Source organism: Poeciliopsis prolifica, unplaced genomic scaffold (genome assembly GCF_027474105.1).
Source record: "Poeciliopsis prolifica strain line A6 unplaced genomic scaffold, Auburn_PproV2 SCAFFOLD034, whole genome shotgun sequence".
NCBI classification, from domain to species: Eukaryota; Metazoa; Chordata; class Actinopteri; order Cyprinodontiformes; family Poeciliidae; genus Poeciliopsis; species Poeciliopsis prolifica.
In genome coordinates this window covers 532,715-556,493 of record NW_026562409.1, presented here as the reverse complement: position 1 = coordinate 556,493, position 23,779 = coordinate 532,715, and the positions used below count along the sequence as shown (strand labels likewise).

Below are 23,779 nucleotides of genomic sequence, written 5' to 3'. Positions count from 1 at the left end.
TGTGAAGACAGTTAAACAAGTTTCCGCACACTGACGTGGTTTTCTTCATGCAGTTCCCCGCCCGAACGGATGGTGGCAGAGTTTCATTTCCCCCTGGTTTTAGTGGCTGACTCCGGAAACACGTGATCGTGGTGAGGCGGAAAAACAGTTCCAGCCCATGTGTTGAAAAGCTGCTTCTCTCGAGAAGAACCTGGAAATCAGCTCGGTTTCTGCTGGGAAACATGGAGGACGGAAACCTCATCAAGCTGCCGGTGACCGTGGATCCAACACCGGCGAAGAAGAGAAGACGACCTGCGGCGTTGGACCCGGAGGAAGAGGAGCAGCTGCGGCAGCAGAACCTGAAGAGGCTCGCGGTTCTGGGAGGCCAGGACGAGTCGGTGAAGCGGCTGGAGACGCTGGTGTTCGGGGCGGAGGAGGAGCTGCTGGGGAGGCTGGTGGAGGTGATGGCGGCGTTAGCCCGGGGCTAACTTTCACCAAGTTAGCCTAAACGCTTCTTGTTCTATAACCCAGTCAACGTGTTGACATAAAACAGTGACCCAGTTTAAAGCTGTTTAAGAAACGTCTTTATTTGACGTTGATGCTTCAGCAGACCTCATCCAGAAAATGATGCTTTTATCAATAAACAACGCTAAACAGCAAAATGTGACGACATAGTCAAAATGTCATTCATTGCAAGAAAATTCAGCTCAACTTTTTAGTCACAAACTGCTTCAGGTCTTATCCTGGACTTCATTTTACTGATTTCAGTTACTACACACAGACAGCGTTCTTCAGCTGTAAATGTGTGTTATTGCAGGAGGATGAAGAGGAGCAGACCAGCGGCCTGCAGCTGGAGGATGAGGAGGGCGGTGGGGATGAAGACTTGGAGGGGGAGGAAGAGCCTCGACTGCAGCTGCAGCCCAGGAAAGCTGCCTGGGTGGACGAAGACGACGAGCTGGAGGAAGAGTAAGTCCCAGCGATGAAACACTGACTTCCTGTTCCCACCTGTAACAAATTCAACAGCGTCTCTCTCTGTCTGTCTCTCTCTGTCTCTCTCTCTCTGTCTGTCTGCATCAGGGTGGACTTGAAACAGCGTTACCGTATAAACCTGATGAAAGGAGGTGCAGAGTCTGTCATGTCCAAGAAGAGGCTGCAGCAGAGGATGAAGGAGCAGTGAGTTGCTTTTACAACAATAACGATGCAACAACACATTCTCAGATTCTATCAAACTTTTAAGTTCTAATAAACATTTAACTCTGGAACTAGAAGACCTTTTGAAAATCAAAAATAAATCAAATGAGTTAGAATGAGAGAAGGAGACCAAAACATCAGATGAAGACCTTATTGTCAGTTTTTGGTAGAAATAAATCAGGCAAATGGAAACGATGGAGTTTGTTTTAGTTGATCATGTGATTTATTGATTATTGCGACAGGCCTGCATGGACAGTTTCCTGTTGATATTCTAAAATCAACAACCTGGGTCCGAGTTCAGATCCTGGTGGATCACCTGAAGACGGCTTCTGAGACTCTTTATGATTCTCCATCCAAGAGTTGTAAATAAAAATGAATTTTGTTTTCAGGTTTGAGAAGTCGATGGGAGGAACTCCATCCTGGGCGCAGAGCCGCGACCAGAAGAAGAAGAAGAAGAAAGGTGAATCCATATGAGCGTCCTGGTTCCGGTTCTGGTTTTGACTCTGTGTGATCCTGCAGCTCTTGATGAAGAGGAAGAGGAGGAGGAGGAGGAAGAAGAGGACGACCTTCTCAGGAGGACGGGGAACTTTGTGGCGTCTTCAGAGAGTCTTCCCAGCGGCGTCTTGAGGGTGAGTCTGAACGTTTCTGCCGAGGCCTGAACCGACGGCCCGACCTGCTGGTTCTGATTCTGGTCCCGGTTCTGTGTCTCCAGATGAAGAAGTGTCTCCATGCCAACAGCGCACGCCCCTCGGCGGACCGGCTCACCACAGTCCAGTTCCACCCGTCGGCGCAGGTCGTCATGACGGCGGGACTCGACCAGTCCGTCTCCCTCTTCCAGGTACGGCCCGCCTCCTGCGGCTCGGGGGTCAGAGGTCGCCGTGCGAGTCTAACCCGGCTCGTCTGCAGGTGGACGGGAAGACGAACCCGAAGATCCAGAGCGTGCACCTGGAGCGGTTCCCGGTCCACCAGGCCCGGTTCAGCCGGGACGGGCGGTCGGTGATCGCCACCAGCCTGAGGAACAAGATGTTCTACCTGTACGACATGATGGAGGACCGCGTGGTGCCGGTCCGCTCCGTCAGGGGTCAGTCCCCCGCCGCCGCTCAGGCCCAGTCCCCCCGCCGCCGCTCAGGCCCAGTCCCCCGCCGCCGCTCAGGCCCGCCGCTGAGGCTGACCTTTCACAATAAAAGCTTCTCTGTGTCGGTTTAGGTCTGAGTGAAGCCAGAGTGAAGGACTTCTCTGTGTGCCCTGATGGGGGCGCTCTGCTGCTAACCGGGACCAACGGATATCTGCACATGCTCACGCTGCAGGTTCTTCTTCTGCTGCTGGTTCTTCTTCTTCTGCCAGTGACTAATCAGCTCAGGTTCTTCTTCTTCTCCTCTCCGTCTAGACCAATGAGATCGTCCGCAGCATGAAGATCAACGGTGATGTCAGCGGCGTGGCTTTCTGTCCCGACGGTAGCAAAGCCTTTGTGAACTCAGGTGAGTGTGTGACTCTGTGTGATGTCATCGCCCCCTGTGGATCATGTGACCTTGTGATGTCATCGCCCCGGTGCAGAGGAAGGCGAGGTGTTTGTGTGGGACGTTCGCAGCAGTCGGTGCCTCAGCCGCTTCATGGATGACGGCTGCGTAAAGGGGACGGCCATCGCCGCCTCGCCGGACGGGCGCTACCTGGCCTGCGGGTAAGCCACGCCCACTCACAGACCGGCTCTCCGATTGGCTGAGAGCAGATTGTAGTATGCAGACCGTCGGGTCACGTGATCCTCCTCTCCTCAGCTCCCAGGCGGGCGTGGTCAACGTCTACTCCCAGGAGGCGTGTCTTAATTCAACCAGCCCGAAGCCTCTCAGAGCAGTGATGAACCTGCTGACCTCCGCCACGTCTCTGACCTTTAACCCCACCTCTGAGATCCTGGCCGTCGCCTCGCGGGCGGAAGACGAGGCCGTGCGGCTGGTGAGCGCCGGTTGCCGTGACGCCGGTTGCCGTGACGCCGCTGGTTGCTAACCTCCACCTGTCTCCGCCCAGGTCCACCTGTCCAGCCTCACCGTCTTCTCCAATTTCCCCGTGGCCAGCAGGAAGGTCGCTCACCGGGTCAGCTGCCTGGACTTCTCGCCACGCAGCGGCTTCTTCTCATTGGCCAACAACAAAGGACACGCCCCCCTGTTCAGGTCAGCCAGCCAATCAGCTCTTCTGGTTTCAAACGGTGAATATCTGAAGCATTTCCTGTGCAGCCGGAGCTTCTGCAGCACCATGGAGATGACAGTGAGGACACCCGCCAAACCGGAACCTAATGTGGGATTTAAAAGCTCTGTGGTGACTAAACTCGAAGATTAAACTCCAGGCAGCCGGTGTTCTGACCATCTGTGCTACCTCGTCAGATTGTCCTACCGTAGCACGGATAGACAGCTAGGTCTATCTGTCCGTGCTACCCGTCTAAAACTGCTGCCGCCATGTTTACAAACAGCAGCGGCTTGTTCAATATATTGGATTCTTTGAGTGACTGAATGGAAGCTATACTTAGCTTAGCATTGAACAATTTATGTCCATGACAAAACCACAGGAAGATGTGAATATCCAGGCGTTAAACATAAGAGTCTGTAGATGTAGCGCTGATCCTTTATCAGAATCTCCTTCCTGTTAAACACAGAGGAGAATAAAACCAGCAAACAGGTTTTATTGGCATTAAGTTCACCATCAACTTTATGCTCACAAACAGCCACTTCCTCTGGGTCTGTGTTTGTGTTCAGGTTGCTGCACTACAAGGACTTCTGAAGAGACTCTGGACCAGACCCGGAACCGGACCAGAACCAGAACCCAGCCAGTACCAGGCTGAGCACCCGAAGCCAGCTGGGTTTGGGTCAGTCGGTCCAACAGAACTCTGCGACTGGTTTTTCTGTTTGGATTTATAAAAGGCTTTTCAGCAGAACCAAGTCGACCCATTTTGTTTTATTCTGAAGTTTTTTCTCCTGATGTTTAAACTTCAATTATTTAATCAGAATTTTAACTTTAGATCAGGAAATCTTGGATTTTCTCAGAATGACACGATTTCTCCTGATCGGTTGTCCGAGATCATCTGTGACCTCTGACCTCACGACCTCTTTCTGGAAAAGATGAAGATTTGATCTGCAGTTGATTTTGATCCGATTGCAGAACATTAACCTAAAATGTGACGTTGATGAAACGGCAGCGTTCCAGAGCAAGCACGCGGCGACAGTGGACAGGAGCAACCAGCAGAGGCAACATGACTGAAACACCAATTTATTCACCAGAAGAAAAGGCTCTCCGGGGCTCTCCGGGCTCTCCGGGGCTCTCCGGGGCCTCCGGGGCCTCCGGGGCTCTCCGGGGCTCTCCGGGCTCTCCGGGGCTCTCCGGGCTCTCCGGGCTCTCCGGGGCTCTCCGGGGCTCTCCGGGGCTCTCCGGGGCTCTCCGGGCTCTCCGGGCTCTCCGGGGCTCTCCGGGGCTCTCCGGGGCTCTCCGGGCTCTCCGGGGCCTCCGGGGCTCTCCGGGGCTCTCCGGGCTCTCCGGGGCTCCCCGGGGCCTCCGGGGCCTCCTGCAACTTTTAGACGTATCTCTACTTCAACACACCTGAGTCCAATAATGAGGTCATTAGCAGAACCGGACTGCATTTAGGAGCTGATTCAGGTGTGTTGGACCAGGGAGACGTCCAAGAGTTGCAGGACAGCGGCTCCAGAGGACCCGGGGTCTCCACCCTGCTATAGATTAATTATGTCAATTTATTTCTTCATTTTTATGATTTTCTACTTCCAGTTGTTAAAAAAACATTTAAAATTCGAATATTACATCAATAAAGCATTTCAAAACACTCATATGTTCTGAATGAAACATATTTAGCAGCTGATTGAAGCTTATTTTAAACTGACCAGTGGGTTTTATTTCTTTAATTTACTGAAAGGAGAGTAGTAGGAGAAGAAAGAGGAGTTTCAGTGAATTGGACATTAAAATCTCCACATATCTACATTAATAATCCACAACCAGAATCTGAGCTGTTGAAGTTCTGCAGCAGGAAACAAACGTCTGAAGAAACGTTCTGCGACTCCAGGATCCCAAATGTTTTCAAAAATTATCAAAAATAAATTCACACAATAAAATGGAAATATAAAACCATCGAGTCTGGTTCTGTTCCTTAGTCTCCAACAGAATATGAAGATGGACCGGATTGGAACCGGTGCTGACCTCTGACCTCAGCTCTGCAGTTTTGGTTCTGGACGGGTTGTAGACGCTCTCAGGTCAACGCAGGCGCTGACATCACCGGTTGCCATGACGATGAGCTGGCAGCCTGTGACGTCAGAGAAACTGCAGTGAGCATGCTCAGAGCGCTGCCGCAGGAATGCTGCGCGTCCGGTCGCGTCGCAGCGCTGCCCTCCAGCAAGGCATCAGCACGGGTCAAAGGTCAGGTGCCCTTTTCAAACTGTTGCAAGTTTATGTGTTTATTAGTTTAGTTGTGTAAATGTTGTCCTGCCACTGAAAGTATATTTAGATATTAAGAAAGCTCAATTTACTTCTTAATTTATTAATTGACTTTACTTTTTTTAAATTTCCTTTTACTTAAATTTTTTGGGGTTAATTTTAATTTCTACTTTTTATTTTACTAATTTTTTGTTTATGTTAATCTCAGTTTATTTTATTTTGATTTCATGCTAGTTTTATTATTATCATTATTATTATTATGGAACACTACTTATCTTTCTAAGTCACTTTCCTTGTATTGGTTTTTAAAATGTAAATTAGATTTACTAATATTCTTCTAATACTTTTCCGTTATTAAACCTTCTGGTTTTCCAAACAGCAGGAATAAAACCAGCAGGTTGGAAATGATCTGTGACTGGAACAGGTGCAGCAGGTGTCTCCACCCGCAGACTCACCTGGCCACTTTCTGCTAGCCCCGCCTCCCGATGACGTCACAGACCTGACTTTCAGGGTTTGAGGCAGAAACTGGACGAGTGGCGGCGGAGAAGGTAAGGATCAGTTTCAGTTAAAGTGATTAAATGTAAAGTTTGTTCGCTGTTTCCGGTCAGCCTGTTTAATTTCAGTGAAATTAGAAACCATTCAGATGTTTGGCTTTTGAAAACGAGGGTTCTGCTCAGCAGCCTGGTTCTGAATCAACCTCATTTCTGACGCCTGCTGGTTAAAATCAAGTCCACAAGCTTCAGCACCTGTTGTCCAGGTGAGCTGCTGGTAGGCAGCAGGTAGAAGCTGCTGATCCAGGTGATTCTGGTTCCGGAGGTTCTGTTCTGTTTGTCTCGGACAGAAGGAGCTGCAGCAGCTTCAGGTCGGGTCCAGGTGTGACGGACCCGGTCCACCTGTCAGTGGACTCCCAGGTTTACGGGAGGAAATGACGTCACGTTGAGTTTTTGTTCCCTTTTCTGCCTCCTGCAGGTCAGACGAGTTGGACCAGGTTCCGCTTCAGAGCCGCATTTAAATAAAGTCAAGAAGTATTTACATGTAGTGAGTCATATTCTGTTACAGAGTAGAAATAAAAAACAACCTGAAATAATTTAGCTCTACAGTACAAGAGCTAAATAATAATCTGAACTCTGCACCAGTTCTGCACCAGCTCTGGACCAGCTCTGGACCAGCTCTGCACCAGTTCTGAACCAGTTCTGGACCAGCTCTGGACCAGCTCTGGACCAGTTCTGAACCAGTTCTGGACCAGTTGGGGACCAGTTCGGGACCAGTTCGGGACCAGTTCTAGACCAGTTCTGGACCAGTTCTGAACCAGTTCTGGACCAGCTCTGGACCAGTTCTGGACCAGTTCTGCACCAGTTCTGGACCATTTCTGCACCAGTTCTGGACCAGTTCAGGACCAGTTCTGGACCAGTTCTGGACCAGTTCAGGACCAGCTCTGGACCAGTTCTGGACCAGAGCGAGTTCTGGTACCGGGTTTCTCCTCCACAGCCCGGTTCTGTCCAGCGGCTCCTTACAGATGGCAGAGGCACCGGAACTTTTCTCGGAGCAGGAGCTGACCTGCTCCATCTGCCTGGACCTGTTCACTGACCCGGTTTCTACGCCCTGCGGACACAACTTCTGCCAGGTACCGCCCTCCTGATGCCGTCGGGGCGCTGCTGTCTGACTGACCTTTCACCTCTGTGTCCCTGCAGGCGTGCATCGGCGGGTACTGGGCGTCCAGTTCGGTTTGCACCTGTCCTCTGTGTAAGCGGCAGTTTGACGAGCGCCCCCAGCTCAGCATCAACAGGGTCTTTGCCCTGATAGCCAATAAATTCAAGCAGACGCGGTACGGCGCCACGGGGTTCTCGGCGCCGGAGGGGAACGGCTCCCTGCACGCTATGGAGGACGGCCGGAGCACCAACCCGTTCCTGTCGCCGCTCCGGGTGCCGGCGGCCCCAGAGGACGTGGTGTGGTGTGACGTCTGCTCTGGGGTGAAGCAGCCGGCCATCAGCTCCTGCCTCACCTGCACCGCCTCCTACTGCAGCGAACACCTGCAGCCGCACTACAACACCACCTTCTACGAAAAGCACCAGCTGCTGGACCCCCAGGAGGCCCTCAGGGGCCGCACCTGCTCCACACACCGCCGCCTGATGGAGGCAAGCAGCACAACCTAACCTTCAGGACCAGGGCGATCCAGATACTCAGACCTGTTAGATTCACACTGTGTTCACTCTGGGTTCACACTGGGTTCACACTGGGTTCATTCTGGGTTCATACTGGGTTCATACTGGATTCATACTGGATTCACACTGGATTCACACTGGGTTCACGCTGGGTTCATACTGGGTTCATTCTGGTTCACGCTGGGTTCATACTGGGTTCATCATGGGTTCATTCTGGGTTCATACTGGGTTCATACTGGATTCATACTGGATTCACACTGGATTCACACTGGGTTCACGCTGGGTTCATACTGGGTTCATACTGGGTTCATACTGGGTTCACACTGGATTCACACTGGGTTCACGCTGGGTTCATACTGGGTTCATTCTGGGTTCACACTGGGTTCATACTGGTTCACTGGATTCATACTGGATTCACACTGGATTCACACTGGGCTCACGCTGGGTTCATACTGGGTTCATACTGGGTTCACACTGGATTCATACTGGATTCACACTGGGTTCACGCTGGGTTCATACTGGGTTCATTCTGGGTTCACACTGGGTTCATACTGGGTTCACACTGGATTCATACTGGATTCACACTGGATTCACACTGGCTCACGCTGGGTTCATACTGGGTTCACACTGGATTCACACTGGGTTCACACTGGGTTCACGCTGGGTTCATACTGGGTTCATTCTGGGTTCACGCTGGGTTCATACTGGGTTCATACTGGGTTCATACTGGGTTCATACTGGGTTCACACTGGATTCATACTGGATTCACACTGGATTCACACTGGGTTCACACTGGATTCATACTGGATTCACACTGGATTCACACTGGGTTCACACTGGATTCATACTGGATTCATACTGGGTTCATACTGGATTCATACTGGATTCACACTGGATTCACACTGGGTTCACTGGATTCATACTGGATTTCATACTGGGTTCACACTGGATTCATACTGGATTCACACTGGATTCACACTGGGTTCACACTGGATTCATACTGGATTCATACTGGGTTCATACTGGATTCATACTGGATTCATACTGGGTTCATACTGGGTTCACACTGGATTCATACTGGATTCACACTGGATTCATACTGGGTTCATACTGGGTTCATACTGGGTTCACACTGGATTCATACTGGATTCATACTGGGTTCATACTGGGTTCATACTGGGTTCATACTGGGTTCATTCTGGGTTCACACTGGGTTCATACTGGGTTCACACTGGATTCATACTGGGTTCACACTGGATTCATACTGGATTCACACTGGATTCACGCTGGGTTCATACTGGGTTCACACTGGATTCATACTGGGTTCACACTGGATTCATACTGGATTCACACTGGATTCACGCTGGGTTCATACTGGGTTCACACTGGGTTCATACTGGGTTCATACTGGGTTCATACTGGGTTCACACTGGATTCATACTGGATTCACACTGGATTCACGCTGGGTTCATACTGGGTTCACACTGGATTCACACTGGATTCACACTGGGTTCATACTGGGTTCATTCTGGGTTCACGCTGGGTTCACACTGGGTTCACACTGGGTTCATACTGGGTTCACACTGGGTTCATACTGGGTTCATACTGGATTCACACTGGATTCATACTGGGTTCATACTGGGTTCATACTGGGTTCATACTGGATTCACACTGGATTCATACTGGGTTCATACTGGGTTCATACTGGGTTCATACTGGATTCACACTGGATTCATACTGGGTTCATACTGGGTTCATACTGGGTTCATACTGGGTTCACACTGGATTCATACTGGGTTCATACTGGGTTCATTCTGGGTTCATGCTGGGTTCATACTGGGTTCACACTGGGTTCATACTGGATTCACACTGGGTTCATACTGGGTTCATACTGGGTTCACACTGGGTTCATACTGGGTTCATACTGGGTTCATACTGGATTCACACTGGATTCATACTGGGTTCATACTGGGTTCATACTGGTCTGCTGGGCAGAATGAATCTCCTGTTTCCACACTTTGTAGCCAGGAAGTGTTCCATCGTAAAATGCAGAAGTGGATCATTTTAGCTTCAATAAGTTCAAGCTGAAGAGAACTTTTATGTAAAAATTTTTAAATCATTCTACCAAGCTGCTGCTAGCATTAATGCTAAGGCTAGTTAGCATAGCCACCAGGAGCGGATAAACTGATTCCTGTAACGGTAATTTGTTTCTCCTCAATGTTCACTTTCCTTCACCAGCTGTTCGGTTCTGTCTGCAGTGTCTTGTCTCCAGGTTGTCCTGCTGAATGTCTTTGGGTGGAGACCGGTGGACGCTCAACCTCACATCGTTTCTTTGTCTCCAGGTCTACTGTAAGACATGTCAGCATTGCATCTGCGCCATCTGTGTCCTGCAGAATCATCGCACTCACAAAACTGTCTCCGTCCAGACTGAGAGACTCAGCAAACAGGTACGGAGGACAGAACCTGCATCCTGCTCGAGTCCGACTCGCTCTGCAGGCTCTTCATCAAGTCAGTGTTTGTGTTCAGAAACTGGTGGCGAGGTCGGAGCAGGAGATCCTGAACCGCATCAAAGAGAAGGAGATCCGTCTGAGCGACCTGAAGAGGAAGCTGGAATCTGTGCAGGTCCGGTTTCTTCAGCTCTAATGGTTCTGGTCCATTCCTCCATTCTCCATGGTTCCCATCAAGCAGTTGGACTCTCCCATAGTGCAGAAGATAATTCAAGAACTGCATGCCAAAATTTAATATGGCAGCCATTTTCCAAGATGGCCTCCGTGGCTGTCATGGAATCTTTGCACTAAAATTAACAGATGGATGAAAGTGTTTGGTGTCAGTCAGAGACCATAAGAATAAGATTTATTTTCTTTTTCTGGAGGACATTTTCAAAATGGTTGCTCTGGAGAATTTGTTTGCACTAACATCTTCAGTAGGTTTAGCCAGCAGCTAACCAGCTAACCAGAAAGTTTGTTTCACTAATTCAGGAATTAAAAATCTTAGCTCTGCTCCCACTAAACACAAAAAATTAACAGAAGCTAACGCTGGATTGCTAAACACATGAAGAATTGGTTTAAGCTAATGCTATGCTGCTAAATGGTTGAAGCTAACGTTATCTGTTAAGGCGAGTATCTATGTCTGTGTTACGTTTTTATCTCCTTCCTGTTAGCCAATGGTTTGAGACTTGTTAACAGCAAAGTTCAGTTTGTGATTTTCTTGCATGTTATTTTCAATGGATACATTGAAGAAAGTTGAAAATATCTGTTGCAGCAAAGTTCATCTGAGTCATAAACATGGGGAACATTTTGTCACAATAATTGGTTTAAAAGTCTCAAAAATAGCAGCCATCTTGGAAAATGGCCATCATCCTGAAATTCAAGAGGCTAATGGGAGCATGCTAATGTTTATGCTACTATCTGCATTGAGAGATATTTACTGTTAGGTATTTTCCTCGAACCTACAATAAAATAACCACAGACAACGTATATGAATTAAATATGGTCAGGCTTCTGCAGAAGGAGAAATCCCGATCAACAGCTCCTCCGAGCTGCTCAATAGAGTTCTGATCTGCTTTCACGTGAGCTCCCTCTTTATTGTCAAAGAACATCAAACAACAGACGTCGTAAAACATTTAACACAAACAGACCAACAACTCAGTTCCAGGTGTGATATCTAATTTACAATCTGAGCCCAGTTCAGCTCTGGGTCAAACTGTCACCTAAGACTGGGTAGATAAACACCAGAGAAGAAGGTCTGAGAACCATAAAGTTTTACTACCTCGCATGAAGACAGTCGTAACCTCCAGGTCAGCCCATACACACATAAGAAAGAGAACACTTTAACAAATTGATAATATCAAAAAATCTCTAACATTTACGGTAACATGCTGAACAGCAGCAGCAGTTCTTCAGGCTTTCTGAAGGTCTTTGCTGGTGACTCTGGACCAGAACTTGCTGGTGAAGTTCGGTCAGTGAAAAGGTTCTGTGTGCTTTGGTCTCAGAACTACGCAGACAAAGAGCGAGGCGATGTCGAGCACCTTCTGGATGAAGTGTCTGCCTCGCTGGTCCGGATCCGGACTCAAGTGGTGGGTGGGATCCAAAGCCAGCTGGAGGCTGTGACGTCGAAGGGGGAGGCCATGGTGCACCGCCTGGAGGCGGAGCTTAGCCAGCTGACCGACAGAAGGGCCACGCTGGAGGTCCAGGCCATCAGTCAGGATCACATCAGCTTCCTACAGGTAACAGCTGACCGGCCGCTGTTGGAGGCGTCACAAGTAGAAGACTTCTTCACTTTCTTCTCTTCTTCCCCTCGTCTCAGAGCTTTGAGGAGGCCACGGCTCCGCTGGATGAAAGGAAACACCATGACGATGATGAAGAGGCCGAGTTGTCCCTTCACTTCCACCTGGATGACGTGAAGAGCAGTCTGTCCGACGTCAAGATCAAGGTAGACGAAATCTGGATGGGAGAGACCCACCCGAGGGCCTCCAGAGGTTCTAGAGGCTCCAGAGACTCAAAAGATTCCTGTAAGTCAAACATTCATGAAGAATGGGCCTCCAGGTCAGAGGTCAGAGTCTGAACGATCTCTTTCCAGTTCCCCCAGGTGAGCTGATGGCGGCCGAGAGCATGATGAGCCTGAGAGGAAGCAAGTCGACTCTGAGAATGAGTCAGTGGTCTCTGAAAGGTGAGACCCGAGACCGGGGTCATGGCTCAGGGTCAGGCCTGACCTTCCTGCAGTGGTTGGACAAATAAAGTTCTTATATTACTGGAGATGTTTCACTTTTGTTCTGTTTCCCTTCAGACACAAAGAAGAGCAAGCATGTTACAGGTATGTAGATTCAACAGTTTTACATTTATCAGCCATGCAGACCTCCAGGGGTTTTACATCTAGACCTGGATGAGGCTCTGGTTGGGAGTCAAACCCAGGACCTTCTTGCTGCATGGCAATGGAGAAGACGACTGTTCTACCACCAGATCAGCTGGACCTGAAACTCCTCAAGCTCTTCTATTTCAAGAGACAAACTGACCAGATCAGCAGTTGACGCTCAAAATGTCTTCTGCAGTTGTTTTGTTTTGGTCACCAAATCATCCGGCGCTCCAAGCAGTGCTGTGGAGAATAAAGGAAGGTCATTTCTGCATTCTCAGTGTTCTTCTTTGTTCTCTTTTAGGACTGAAGAAAGCCCGGGCTTACATAGGTGAGATGTACCTCAGATCATTGACCTCTGTCTGATCTTATTGGCTGAAAGATGTTCTCCGAAACAGAACTGTTCCTTTCTGCTCAGTCTGTCATGACCTCTGACATCCAGCCGAGACCTGAATGTATTTCCACATATCTTCCTGTGCTTCTTCAGAGGATGTGACACTGAACCCGGTGACGGCGTACCCGTTCCTGATCCTGTCAGAAGACAGGAAGCAACTGAAGAGAGGAGAGAAGCTGCAGTTTTTCAGAAACAGCCATCACCGATTTGACGTCTGGTCTTGTGTCATCGCCAAGGAAGGGTTTAGCTCTGGGCGTCACTACTGGGAGGTTAGTCAGGATCTTGTTTTGTTTGGCATCAGAGTGGCGCTTACCTTCATTTTACTGGTTTAGTTGTTGCTGACCATGACCTCATGGTCAGATGTTGAGTTCTTCATTTCCATTGACGGGTGTGGCACAGTTTGGTACGCTATTTTGTCTGTTTTCAGACAAAATAGCCCAGAAATGGCTGTCTGCCGTTTCTGGGCTCCCTTTAGTTGTAGGTCCAAAGGACAATGGTACATTACAGTTAGTCACAGCACAGTCCATTGATTGGGGGTTGTTTTGTACTGGTACTGATGGCATCATGTTAGGTGTTTGGGTTTAACTGCGTCTGTCCAGCGAAAATCCTGCTGGTGGCGGAAATCTCTCTGAGGCCAGTATTCGCATGAGATCTTCTCAAACACTGACCGTACCACAGAGTAAGAATCTTGTTTAAAGAAGGTGAGAGGGCCTGGACCACTGGAGATTCGGCTGAGGAACACGCTGTTGGTTCAGACTGCTGATCTCAACAATGGGGCTGAGATCCTTTACCAGGACCTTGGCGTGGGTAGCACCGAATGGTAAAAAAATCGAGTGTTGGAGCAGATTGGGACTTTCAGGATGTTGACTCTTTGGTAGCCCAGCTCTAGTCATGGATGGTAGATCAAGAAAGCCAGAGTTTTCTGGAGTTGCTTTGTACTGAACTGTTGCCGGTTGAAGGTGATTCTTGTCAATGGTCAAGATCTGATGGTGTTGTCCTTCAGGGGAAGGTCAGGATCTCAATGTTTATGAATCTGACTTTGTAGGGGATCCTGGTCAGGTGTTAAATCTGAATGGGATCAGGATGTGGATTAACAGGTGGCCAAGATGAGGGTGACGCTCTTCTGTTTGGTCTGTCTCTTCTTAGAGGTCAGGATTTGATCAAAGAAACAATCATTTGAGTCTGTTCTAGTTCTGCATTGATCTGGTTGAGGATGGGAGCCTTGTTGAAGGTTAAGATCTTCAACAAGGCTCCCATCTTACCCTGTTGAGGTCCTTGACCTCCAACAACCCTTGACCCTTGTTGGAGGTCAAGGGTTGGGCTCTTAAATAATGTGAGATCTTGGCACACTCCTTCTGGTCATGTGTTCAACTTCACTCATTTTGGAAGAGCATTTTTCATTTTTTTCAACAGCTTTTGGAAAGAAATGGGACCCAGAACCACTGATTGCAATCATTGGGGTCTCCAGCCACTAAGCAGGAGAAAACAGCTGTTTGTTTGGTACGGTGATTGCCAAAGGACTCTGTGCCCACATTTGATCTCTGGTTGGGGGAACTAGCAAATACTCTGCATCTGGAAAGACTGAGATATCACAATGAAGATAAAGTCAGTGTGTTTGAGAAAATATGGAATCCTGTATTAAAATCCCTTCAATGGAAAATAGTTAATGACAGACCTGCCAGGGCTTGTATTCACTTTGTGATACTTATGTTGTTCTGACTTTGAAAGTGCTTTATGATGTGCCGATCTGGGAGCCTGAGGGATGGGTGAGAATTTGATAATCTATGTATGAAAAATGTAATAATAATAATAATAAAATATTAGCAGAATAAAGATGCAACTTTACCAGTAAAAATAAATAAATAAAAAAAATAATGTGAGATGTTGGTGCTGGTTAGAGTGTTTCGCCAGGCCAGCTCTCGGTGAGGACGAGAGGCGTCTTCTGATGCTTCTGTTTGTAAGTCTGGGTTTGTAGAGGACTCCTCAGTCTGCTGAAGTTGTGGACATCTGGTTGAGGACACGAGTCTCTTTCAGGGTTTTTTTAAAATTTGGACTCAAGGTCATGGGCAGGAATCTCTGGATTTGATGTTTGCTGATGGGAGACCAAGGATCAGGACCTGGTTGAGTGTCGAGGTTTCTTCACAGGGTTGGTGAACAGAACCAGAGCTTGCTTTAATAGACCCTGCTGTCTGTCTTGCAGGTTTCTGTTGGGGAGAACAAGGACTGGAAACTGGGTGTGGTCAGTGAGTCGGCCCAGAGGAAAGGCCTGTTTGACATGAGTCCCACAAACGGATACTACGCCATCTGGTGGTGCGGCAGCCAGCTGAGGGCGCTCACTACACCTCCTCTGACCAAGGTCTATGATGGTTCCATTTCTGAAGTTAAACAGTCAAAAATTAGTTAGAAAGCTAAATGTTTAGCTTCTACTCGAAATATGGTCTGGAAATTAAATATTTACCTTGAAGGAAAATGATGAGTAAATATTTAACTTGCTAATTAAACATGTGGCTTGACACTGATGTCTATAAATGAGTGGTGAAAATATGACTTTGAAATTTGAATTCTCCTCTTATGACAGGCGAGCAAACTCAAATATTGCTGTAATATTTGACTGGAACTTTACAAACGACGTCCTTTAAATGCCTGAATCCAACTGAGAATGAATGTTTGAAAGCTGACGGCAGAAAGTCACACTGCCACTGGCTGCTCTCTGTCTCCGCCCTGCAGGTGAAAGGTCACCACCCGAAGCTGCGACAGGTGGGCATCTTCCTGGACGTGGAGGAGGGTCAGGTCTCCTTCTACAACGTCAAGTCAGGAACAGAGATTTACGGCTTCCACACAAACACGGAGTTCACCGAGAGAATGTTTCCTCTGCTCGGCACCGGAGACAAGGAGGTTCCTCTGATCCTGGCCACCGCCCAGCAACACCCCGCCTGACGGAACCGGGCCTGGACCAGAATCAGGCTCAGACTTTAGGGAGGGGGGAAGGAAGAGGTGGAGCTCCTGCAGAACGTGGAGGTTTGCTGCAGATGAACTGGACAGGATCCTCAGATAGAGGAGCCTTTTCCTTCTTTAAGACGATTATGGAATAATATATTGGATGTAGTGAGCTATAAGTTAAAATGAGTTCTGTACATAGTTACCATGCAGAGGCGTCAAACTCCAATCCTGGAGGGTTTAGTGTCCTGCAAGTTTTAGATGAGCCTCTGCTCATCTAAACAGTTCTGCTGTTCAGAACTCATTCTGAACAGCAGAATGAGTTCATTAAGGTTCTGGAGATCCGATCCACACATTACGGAGGTAATGAAGCCGTTTCATTCCAGTGGTTTGTACCTGTTGCTCATCTAAAACCTGCAGGATGGCCAGCGGCCCTAAGGACTGGAGTTAGACGGCCCTGATCCAGAGGCACAGTTTGTGGTTTATGAAGCCAATCTGTGAAGATCTTAAGATACTAATGGAAATACTTGGATGATATTATGGTGAAAATGTGGAGTTTTTCCTACTTTAATAATAAAATATGGGAGAAAAAAACCTGTGGCAGTGTACAATATGTCTTTATAACATAGAGAACAATCAGCGGTTTCAGAGTTCTCGTTTGGTTAATGAATTGATTTGATTTTGTCGTTATTTGCATGTGGAAGCACTTCTTACAGTAGATCTGAGTTGGAAAATGTTGGAAGGATTTCCCTGTGGCTCAGAGAACAAACTTTCAAATATTTTAGTTTATCAATCAAAGCTCGACCTTCAGACTGCTCAGGCCCTAGTTCTGCTCTGCTTCAGAACCAGAACCAAATATGGAGAAGCAGATGCACTTTCTATGCACCACAGATTGGGAACAAACTTCCAGAAAGTTCCTTCAAATTCAGACTAAACCGTTTAGAGCCGGTTTGGTTAATAACTGGATTATAGATTCATTCTAGTCTGAATTACATTTCTATTGCTTCTCTTTAGTTTTTATCATGTAAAAACATTTTAAACTGCACCATTGATGAAACCTGCTTCACACGTTGATTTGAGACCAAACACTGCCCCCTGCAGGCGGAAGCCAGAATTACACGGTCAAACTGTCCTATCAACGGGCTGAAAGGCTCAGCAAGGAAGAAGCTCAAAGGGGACAAAAGCCGTTTCTGGAGCCTAAAGAGACTATTTGGACACCACCATCCTAACTGAAGTATGGGGGTGGCAGCATCATGCTGTGGGCATGTTTTGCTCCAGGAGGATGCAGAGTGCTGCACAACATTGATTGATTAAGAACCTGACCCAGTTCCACTGGTTATATCAGCAATGGATGAGAACTCCTGAACTGAGATGCATGTAAACATAAATCATAAATCTGTCAGTTTTTAATCATCATTTAGGGTTTTAGGAAATTGAAAATATTTCATTAATTTTGACCTGAACCTAGAGAAGTTTGGTCTGATTTAACGGTGGATGTAAACTTCAGATTCACTCTAATATTTAATTTACAAAGTAATTGAGTGTGAATTCACGCGCTTGTTTCAGCGTCGAGGCGACTCCTGGTCTTTGCGTTGGTGTCATCCGAAGCCAGAGGTCAACAGTTTTCTCATCATTCATATTTTATTTAACATAAATCATATTGCAGTCAAAGTGAACAGCTGGGGTTTCAATTTACACAATAGAATCATAACATTTCAAGCCCGTCCCCCCAAAACCCACCCCAAAATAAAAATCAAAAGCCCACCCACACCCCACTCAGTCAAACAAGCACCCCCACTAAGATATGCCCCGCCCACATCATACTAGGCCCCGCCCACCAACATTTCATGGGATTTATTGAGCAGCAAACTCCAAACAGACTCCATCTTGTCCTATCAGCTGGGTCCTGCAGGAATAAGCCCCGCCCATGCCAATCGACCTGCCAATCAACAGCTACAAAGACTTTAAGGCATGTTCCTCCATCAAGAGTTAGCCCCTCCCACCTGCCAAATGTCCTAGACCCGCCCATTAAAACTAGCTCCTCCCCTTTATTCAGACCCTGACCTTCCACAGCACCCCAACAGGGGGCGTTGTGGCCACTGCAAGCTAAAAAAAAATAAAATTATTTAAGAAAAAAATTAAGGCGAATCTGTTCCCTCTGATTTAGAAGCTCCGCCCCTCTGCTACTCTTCCTGCAAGAGCGTAGTGAGAAGCACCGCCTACTTTAAGAACGCAAAAAGCTCCACCCATCTGGAACACTTCCTGCAGGAACTCAGAAAAGCTCCGCCCCTTTTTCAAACTTTGTGCAAAAATGTTAGGACAAAGCTCCGCCCACTTTTAAGAACCTTTCAATCCAAGATCTACCCTGAGGCTTGTGAGAAGCCCCGCCCCTCTGCAAGACTTCCTGTGGAACAAAGAAACAAGCTCTGTCCCCTTTAAGAAGACAAAATCATCCAATCAGAGACTTCCTGGATGAAAACAAGTGAATAAATTCCAGATCGAAACGAAAAGCTCTGCCCATCTTTTAAACTTCCTGCATGAAAAGCTCCACCTCATTTATAAACTTTGTGCAAAAACATTAGGACAAAGCTCCGCCCCGTTAGACTTGGTAGGATCAAAGAGAGAAGCTCCACCCCTTTGGGAAGCCATCCAATCAGAGACTTTCTGCAGGAAAGAAGTGAGAAGCCACGCCCCCTTTGCTAGACTTCCTGCAGGATGCTGTTTGGAGTTTGCTGCTTTCTCTCTGATCTGTAGCCAATGAATGAAGGCGGTGACAGGAAGGGGCGTGTCCTACAGAACGCCTGTGTGATGTCAGGCGTCTTCGCCACGCACGCAAAATAAAAACAGGAAAACAATCTGGTGAGCATCATTATCAAGGGCGTTGTGACGTTGACCAGAGCAACATTCACAATCAGCCCTCCCCCCACATCTGTCCATCCTCAGCACCCCACCTTCATCTTCCTCCTCCTCCTCAGCAGAGTCCGCTCGATGTGTCGGTGCCCCCCCACTGCGGCGAATCATGGCTGAAGTGAAACAGAAATGGAGGAGGAGGAGGAGGAACGGGAGGGGACAGGTGAGGAAGAGGAGGAGAGGGAGGTGCAGCTTCTTCTTCTGTGGTAAAACTGGAAAGCGTGTTGCGTCGTGCTGCTTCCCATCGTCATGGTGACCGAAGAGGAGCCGAGGAGGAAGGAGGGGTCAGGCAGACAGTGGGAGAGAGGAAGTGGGAGGAGCTTGGAGGATGACGGGACAGGGCGGGGCTACTTCAGACATCTCTCGAAGTAGGTGGCGCCGACGTAGCCGCCTCGCAGCGAGCGGTGGACGTTCTGCTCGAAGAGCCGCCGGTTCGTCTGCAGGACCTCCGCTGCCTCCTTGTTCAGCGGGTCCTCCGGGTTCGGCTCCTGGGGGTCAGAGGTCACATGGGGTCAGGAACATTAGCTGAGCTGAACAGAACCACCTGGAACCAGAACCTAAATGTTTCTCGGCAGAAGCTCTTACTGTGCTGGTTCTGAACCAGAAACTGTTAGTTCCGGTTCTGAACCAGAAACTGTTAGTTATGGTTCAGAACCAGAAACTAACAGTTAGTTCTGGTTCTGGTTCTGAACCAGAAACTGTTAGTTCCGGTTCTGAACCAGAAACTGTTAGTTCCGGTTCTGAACCAGAAACTAACAGTTAGTTCTGGTACCGGTTCTGAACCAGAAACTATTAGTTCTGGTTCTGAACCAGAAACTGTTAGTTCTGGTTCTGAACCAGTTTCCAAACTGTTTGACTGGTAGAGGTGAAGCTGCTCTGCAAGAACATGATCCACACAGGGCATTCTGGGTGAAAGAACGCCTTTCAAGTTGCCCTCACTTGAATTTAAAATAAAGAGATAAAGCCTGGCGGGGCGGGAGGAAAAGTCTGGGGGCCCACCAGGCTGACCACACAGCGAGGGAAACTCTGGCTTTACGCGAGACTAACTTTTCTGTGATCATCAGCACACAATCTGGGATGTAATAAATATCAAAGGATGACATTTAGGCTATTGTTACATTTAGTTGCTGATCAAAAAGAATAAAAAATAGATAAATATCTGCTAAATAATTTTTTTTTCATCCTTCAAAATAGGAGGGAAAACAGACTAAGGCTGTTTTCCTCCCTGATGGTCCAGTTGACCCGGTTCTACAGGAATCAGAACATCTGCTCCACCTGCAGCTGCTGTGGCTCTGAGTCCAACCAGCCTTTTCCCCTCCTGGCCTGTGGGGGCGCTGCAGCAAGAACCACTGCAGGAAACAACACTAAAACCTCTGGAGACACTGAGAGCAACTTCCTGTTTCACCAGATGGAAACGACAGATTTTAGTGCTGGAGGATTTCTCTTTAATCTTTGGCTGAAAACCAGGAGCCATTTTTGCTGCTAGCGCTAAGCTAGCATGTTAGCTTTGGTTGGATTTACCCAGAATGCCCTGCGCTGTAGTCCACTTTCTGCTTTTGGAGTGGTCTCTGGCGTTTACAGATGGATTCAAACTGACCCAGAGTTCACTTCAACTGAACCCAGACTGAGGTTTGGAGGACTAGAGGTCAGAGGTCGACTAGCGTTCACACCTCACCAACCTGACCAGACTTTTACTAAGCAGATGGACTGGAGTGGAGTAGAAGTGGACTGAACAGGACTAATAAAATGCTTTATTTATTTATTTTTTTCCAAAAAGGAACTGAAATGTTTTTCACTAGCCAGACTGAACTCACTAGAAATAGATACTGTAGACCGTAGATGATGGAGTTTATTGTCAGAACCGGCTTCCAGTCCTCTCTGTGGACGGGGAGCAGAGACAGCCGTTAGCAACATCTTCATTCATCACAACAGAAAACAATTCAGTTTATTACTGACTGAACACAAGAACTGAGCAAACATCTATCATCATCTAACTCTGTCAGAATGCTTTCTTATTTAGGTCGGAAATTGGACTTTCAGACAGTTTTAACCCAATTTATTCAACAAAATTAATCTTAAGATGACTGACAGACTGGACACAACAGAACCTCCTGGTCCGCCCTGGTTCTGTAAACTGACCTTAAAATATTTAAGCAGACGTTTCCCTCCAGGTCGATGTTGGGGTGATAAACCATCGTCTCACACTTCACCTTGGGCGGGTCATGGGGGTAACCCTGTCCTACCTGGAACACACAGACCGGGCCAGATCACCGGGCCGGAACACCGGGCCGTGTCACCGGGTCTGAGACTGGTCTTAAAGCTGAAATATTTCACTTTATGTGTGATAATTATATATAATGTATAAGTTCCAGTTTCATTTCAGAAACTGGAACTCAACGTTCTAATTGTCTAACTGGGAAGAATTTCTGCCAAAATTCAAACAGAAATTTTACCTTAAAGCTGAAGACAAACTTTCCTCCTTTGTAAAAGCCCTGAAAGAGAGAAAAAAAACATTTAATGATGAAGAAAAACCACAACTTCATGGTTCTGACCAGTTTTTACAACAAAACTTACAGCTGATTAAACCATTTTAACAGGTTGAAACCTCTGATTAAACCATCTGGAACAGATTCAAAACCAAAATACAAGTTTTCACTGATAAACAATCAGTGAATTTTCAACCAGTTGGGAACAGCAACACCGGCACCCGTCTACACCAGGTGAACATCAAGAAGATGTTCTTTACTTTGCTGGACTCGGTAGGAACCCTGAACATTGAATGCAGCACTCTCCAACGTCCAGATGTGCCCTGAACGCAGCAGAGAGGCTCAGACCAGACCAAAATGGCTGCCTGATCGAATTTCACCAAAAAGCTTGTTAAAGCTCATCAGAGACCCGACCAGACGTCTAAGAAATGAGGAAAACCTTTTTGACGTCATCATCATCATGTCCCATTATTACTATTATTATGGGATCCTGGATGAAGAATTTGAGGAAAAATCAACATTTCATCCAGTTAGGAAACCAGTTGAAATGTAAAAAAATAAGAAATATATGAAGAACTGGAAAAAAAACAACAGATGCAGTCAGAAAACGTGATTATTAACAAAATAATTTTACTATCAAATCAAGACAAAGCAAAACGTTATCGTCCATGTTTTAATTTTGTTAAGAGTTCCTGAACTCACCTCGTCTGGCGAGATGATGAGCCTAAAGTTGAGGAGGTCGTCGTCATCGGGGAAGCTGATTTCACACGTCTTTGGCAAGTTTAACTCATTGATGTCTGCAACACAAACATCAATATCCTGAAGCCATCGCTTCAGCTCACAACAGAAAACATGGCGGTTAGCAAGTGGAACGGATCAGGAGTTTTATCATCGCTGTGGTTCCAGCATCAGAATTAAAGGCGACGATGTTCAGGAAGGACCAGCGGCCGGTCAGAACCCGGTGGAACCGGGCCGAGCAGACATGTTGGTTCTGTCAGGATTCACCAAAACTACACTTTACCTCCAACAACTGGTTAAACCGCTGACTAGAGTCGGTTTTAACAGAAGTTAAACCTGGTTTAGGTTAGTTGGTTGAACCTCTGATTAAACCATTTCAACAGTTTAACACCTCTAGTTAAACCAGGTCAGTTGGTTAAAACTTCTGGTTAAACCATTTCAACAGGTTAAAACCTTTGATTAAACCATTTCAACAGGTTAAAACCTTTGATTAAACCATTTTAACAGGTTAAAACCTCTAGTTAAACCAGGTCAGTTGGTTAAAACCTCTGGTTAAACCATTTCAACAGGTTAAAACCTTTGATTAAACCAGGTTAGTTGATTAAAACCTATGGTTAAACCATTTTAACAGGTTAAAACCTCTGGTTAAACCAGGTCAGTTGGTTAAAACCAGGTCTCCATGGTACCTGGGATCAGGCAGGTGTTGGGTATAGTTATAGCAGGGTGTGAACGTTTTAGCCCCCACTCAGTTTTGTTTTTAACTATGGCAGGGGAGCTAGCCGTCGTTAGCTTCTGGTTGTGGCGCTAACTGTTAGCCTGCCTGGGTAACAGCAGCCGGCCTGGACGTACTGATCCTCCTTCAGAGCGGTTGTTTTTACCCGGTGTTTACTGCTCGGTGCCCGGCCAGGAAGCCCCGATGGGGCCCGGTCCAGCTAAGCGGGCCCCGGTCGGGTTACTGACCCACCTTTCTGTATTCGGAGCTGGGCCGCACTGGCTTTCTTCCCCCCGGCTCCGGCTCTGTTTCCTCCAGCAGATTCCTCGTCTTTCTTCTGCTGCTTCAGGGAGAACAGCTTAATCATTTTCACCTGTTTGTAAGCTGATGTCCGAACTCGGTGTCCCTTCGCCGGGCGTGAACGTTCCACCTGGTGGCTGTGAGCGGCACCGAACTGCGGATGGAGCCGGTGCGTCTCAAACTGACTAACCACACCGAGAGAAGCTGCGAGCCGCCGAGCCAGCTTAGCTTGTTAGCTGCGCAGAGGCCGGGCAGGGAGGAGCCATGGACGCTGGTGCGACTCGTCAGCGCGACCACCATATTGGTAGGGTGAAACGTTAACTGGAAAAGCCTTCAAAGGAACAAGGGAGCTGCAGTTTTGGCTGAATTAATCATTCCGCCAAATGAAAATAAATTTAATTTGGCTGAAATTTCGGTAAAAACACCAAAAACACTAAAAAGTAAAAACCCTAAAAAGGGCTGTGAGGATAAAGAATAAATGCATTTATTTTAGTGATTAGTGATTAACGATTTCCAAACTTTATGTTCTTACAAATTTCTAGAAAGGTTCCTAAACTCAGAATTATAAACAGTAATAGTTTTTGGACCAGTTCAAATCTTAAATCCAATTCAGCTGCATTAGAAATGTATTTGTTATAAGAACTGTTTGTCTGCATTCCTGGTTGTTTGTGTTTGATAACACAAAAATATTTGTTCCTTT

The 23,779-nt window shown here is 47.4% G+C and overlaps 4 protein-coding genes across 5 annotated transcripts; 3 read left to right on the top strand and 1 right to left on the bottom strand.

Moving 5' to 3' along the window:
- Positions 1 to 118: 118 nt before the first annotated feature.
- On the top strand, positions 119 to 4,094 carry utp18 (UTP18 small subunit processome component). The gene is made up of 13 exons (XM_055051848.1): positions 119 to 440; positions 797 to 945; positions 1,057 to 1,152; positions 1,560 to 1,630; positions 1,690 to 1,799; positions 1,883 to 2,008; positions 2,077 to 2,251; positions 2,377 to 2,477; positions 2,558 to 2,648; positions 2,725 to 2,848; positions 2,943 to 3,117; positions 3,190 to 3,332; positions 3,912 to 4,094. Exons 1-13 carry the CDS (start codon positions 222 to 224, stop codon positions 3,934 to 3,936), a joined length of 1,605 nt encoding a protein of 534 aa, XP_054907823.1. The 5' UTR covers positions 119 to 221; the 3' UTR covers positions 3,937 to 4,094.
- A 319-nt stretch (positions 4,095 to 4,413) lies between these two features.
- On the top strand, positions 4,414 to 4,991 carry LOC129373796 (collagen alpha-1(I) chain-like; the record flags this gene model as incomplete). The annotated part of the gene is made up of 1 exon (XM_055051882.1): positions 4,414 to 4,991. A coding segment is annotated over one exon (381 nt), but the record flags the coding sequence as incomplete, so codon positions are not given.
- A 1,107-nt stretch (positions 4,992 to 6,098) lies between these two features.
- LOC129373762 (E3 ubiquitin-protein ligase TRIM39) lies at positions 6,099 to 16,515 on the top strand. Of its 2 annotated transcripts, none has more exons than XM_055051842.1 (13): positions 6,099 to 6,140; positions 7,081 to 7,216; positions 7,284 to 7,727; positions 10,097 to 10,201; positions 10,281 to 10,376; positions 11,746 to 11,979; positions 12,060 to 12,264; positions 12,333 to 12,422; positions 12,540 to 12,566; positions 12,907 to 12,933; positions 13,090 to 13,265; positions 15,197 to 15,352; positions 15,724 to 16,515. In XM_055051842.1, exons 2-13 carry the CDS (start codon positions 7,109 to 7,111, stop codon positions 15,931 to 15,933), a joined length of 1,878 nt encoding a protein of 625 aa, XP_054907817.1. In that variant the 5' UTR covers positions 6,099 to 6,140; positions 7,081 to 7,108; the 3' UTR covers positions 15,934 to 16,515. The 2 variants fall into 2 exon arrangements, with proteins under 2 accessions (XP_054907817.1, XP_054907816.1); XM_055051841.1 differs by having other exon boundaries at positions 6,110 to 6,630; positions 6,729 to 7,216.
- Positions 16,516 to 17,582: 1,067 nt separating this feature from the next.
- ube2m (ubiquitin conjugating enzyme E2 M) lies at positions 17,583 to 23,328 on the bottom strand. The gene is made up of 6 exons (XM_055051876.1): positions 23,032 to 23,328; positions 22,032 to 22,126; positions 21,297 to 21,335; positions 20,983 to 21,086; positions 20,658 to 20,721; positions 17,583 to 19,331 (listed from the first exon to the last, which is right to left on the bottom strand). The coding sequence occupies exons 1-6, from the start codon at positions 23,144 to 23,146 to the stop codon at positions 19,191 to 19,193; spliced, it is 558 nt and encodes a 185-aa protein (XP_054907851.1). The 5' UTR covers positions 23,147 to 23,328; the 3' UTR covers positions 17,583 to 19,190.
- Positions 23,329 to 23,779: the final 451 nt, after the last annotated feature.

What these genes read in the sequence shown, in the direction of transcription:
- LOC129373762 (XM_055051842.1), top strand. Translation starts at nt 7,109, where the DNA reads ATGGCAGAGGCACCGGAACTTTTCTCGGAGCAGGAGCTGACCTGCTCC. An exon ending in CTGAGAGACTCAGCAAACAG is followed by an intron (nt 10,202 to 10,280) that starts GTACGGAGGACA and finishes GTTTGTGTTCAG; the next exon opens with AAACTGGTGGCGAGGTCGGA. An exon ending in GAAGAGCAAGCATGTTACAG is followed by an intron (nt 12,567 to 12,906) that starts GTATGTAGATTC and finishes GTTCTCTTTTAG; the next exon opens with GACTGAAGAAAGCCCGGGCT.
- ube2m (XM_055051876.1), bottom strand. Translation starts at nt 23,146, where the DNA reads ATGATTAAGCTGTTCTCCCTGAAGCAGCAGAAGAAAGACGAGGAATCT. An exon ending in TCATCATCTCGCCAGACGAG is followed by an intron (nt 21,336 to 22,031) that starts GTGAGTTCAGGA and finishes TCTCTCTTTCAG; the next exon opens with GGCTTTTACAAAGGAGGAAA. An exon ending in GTCTACAGTATCTATTTCTA is followed by an intron (nt 19,332 to 20,657) that starts GTGAGTTCAGTC and finishes TCTGACCCCCAG; the next exon opens with GAGCCGAACCCGGAGGACCC.
- utp18 (XM_055051848.1), top strand. Translation starts at nt 222, where the DNA reads ATGGAGGACGGAAACCTCATCAAGCTGCCGGTGACCGTGGATCCAACA. An exon ending in TTCCCAGCGGCGTCTTGAGG is followed by an intron (nt 1,800 to 1,882) that starts GTGAGTCTGAAC and finishes CTGTGTCTCCAG; the next exon opens with ATGAAGAAGTGTCTCCATGC. An exon ending in AGTCCGTCTCCCTCTTCCAG is followed by an intron (nt 2,009 to 2,076) that starts GTACGGCCCGCC and finishes GCTCGTCTGCAG; the next exon opens with GTGGACGGGAAGACGAACCC.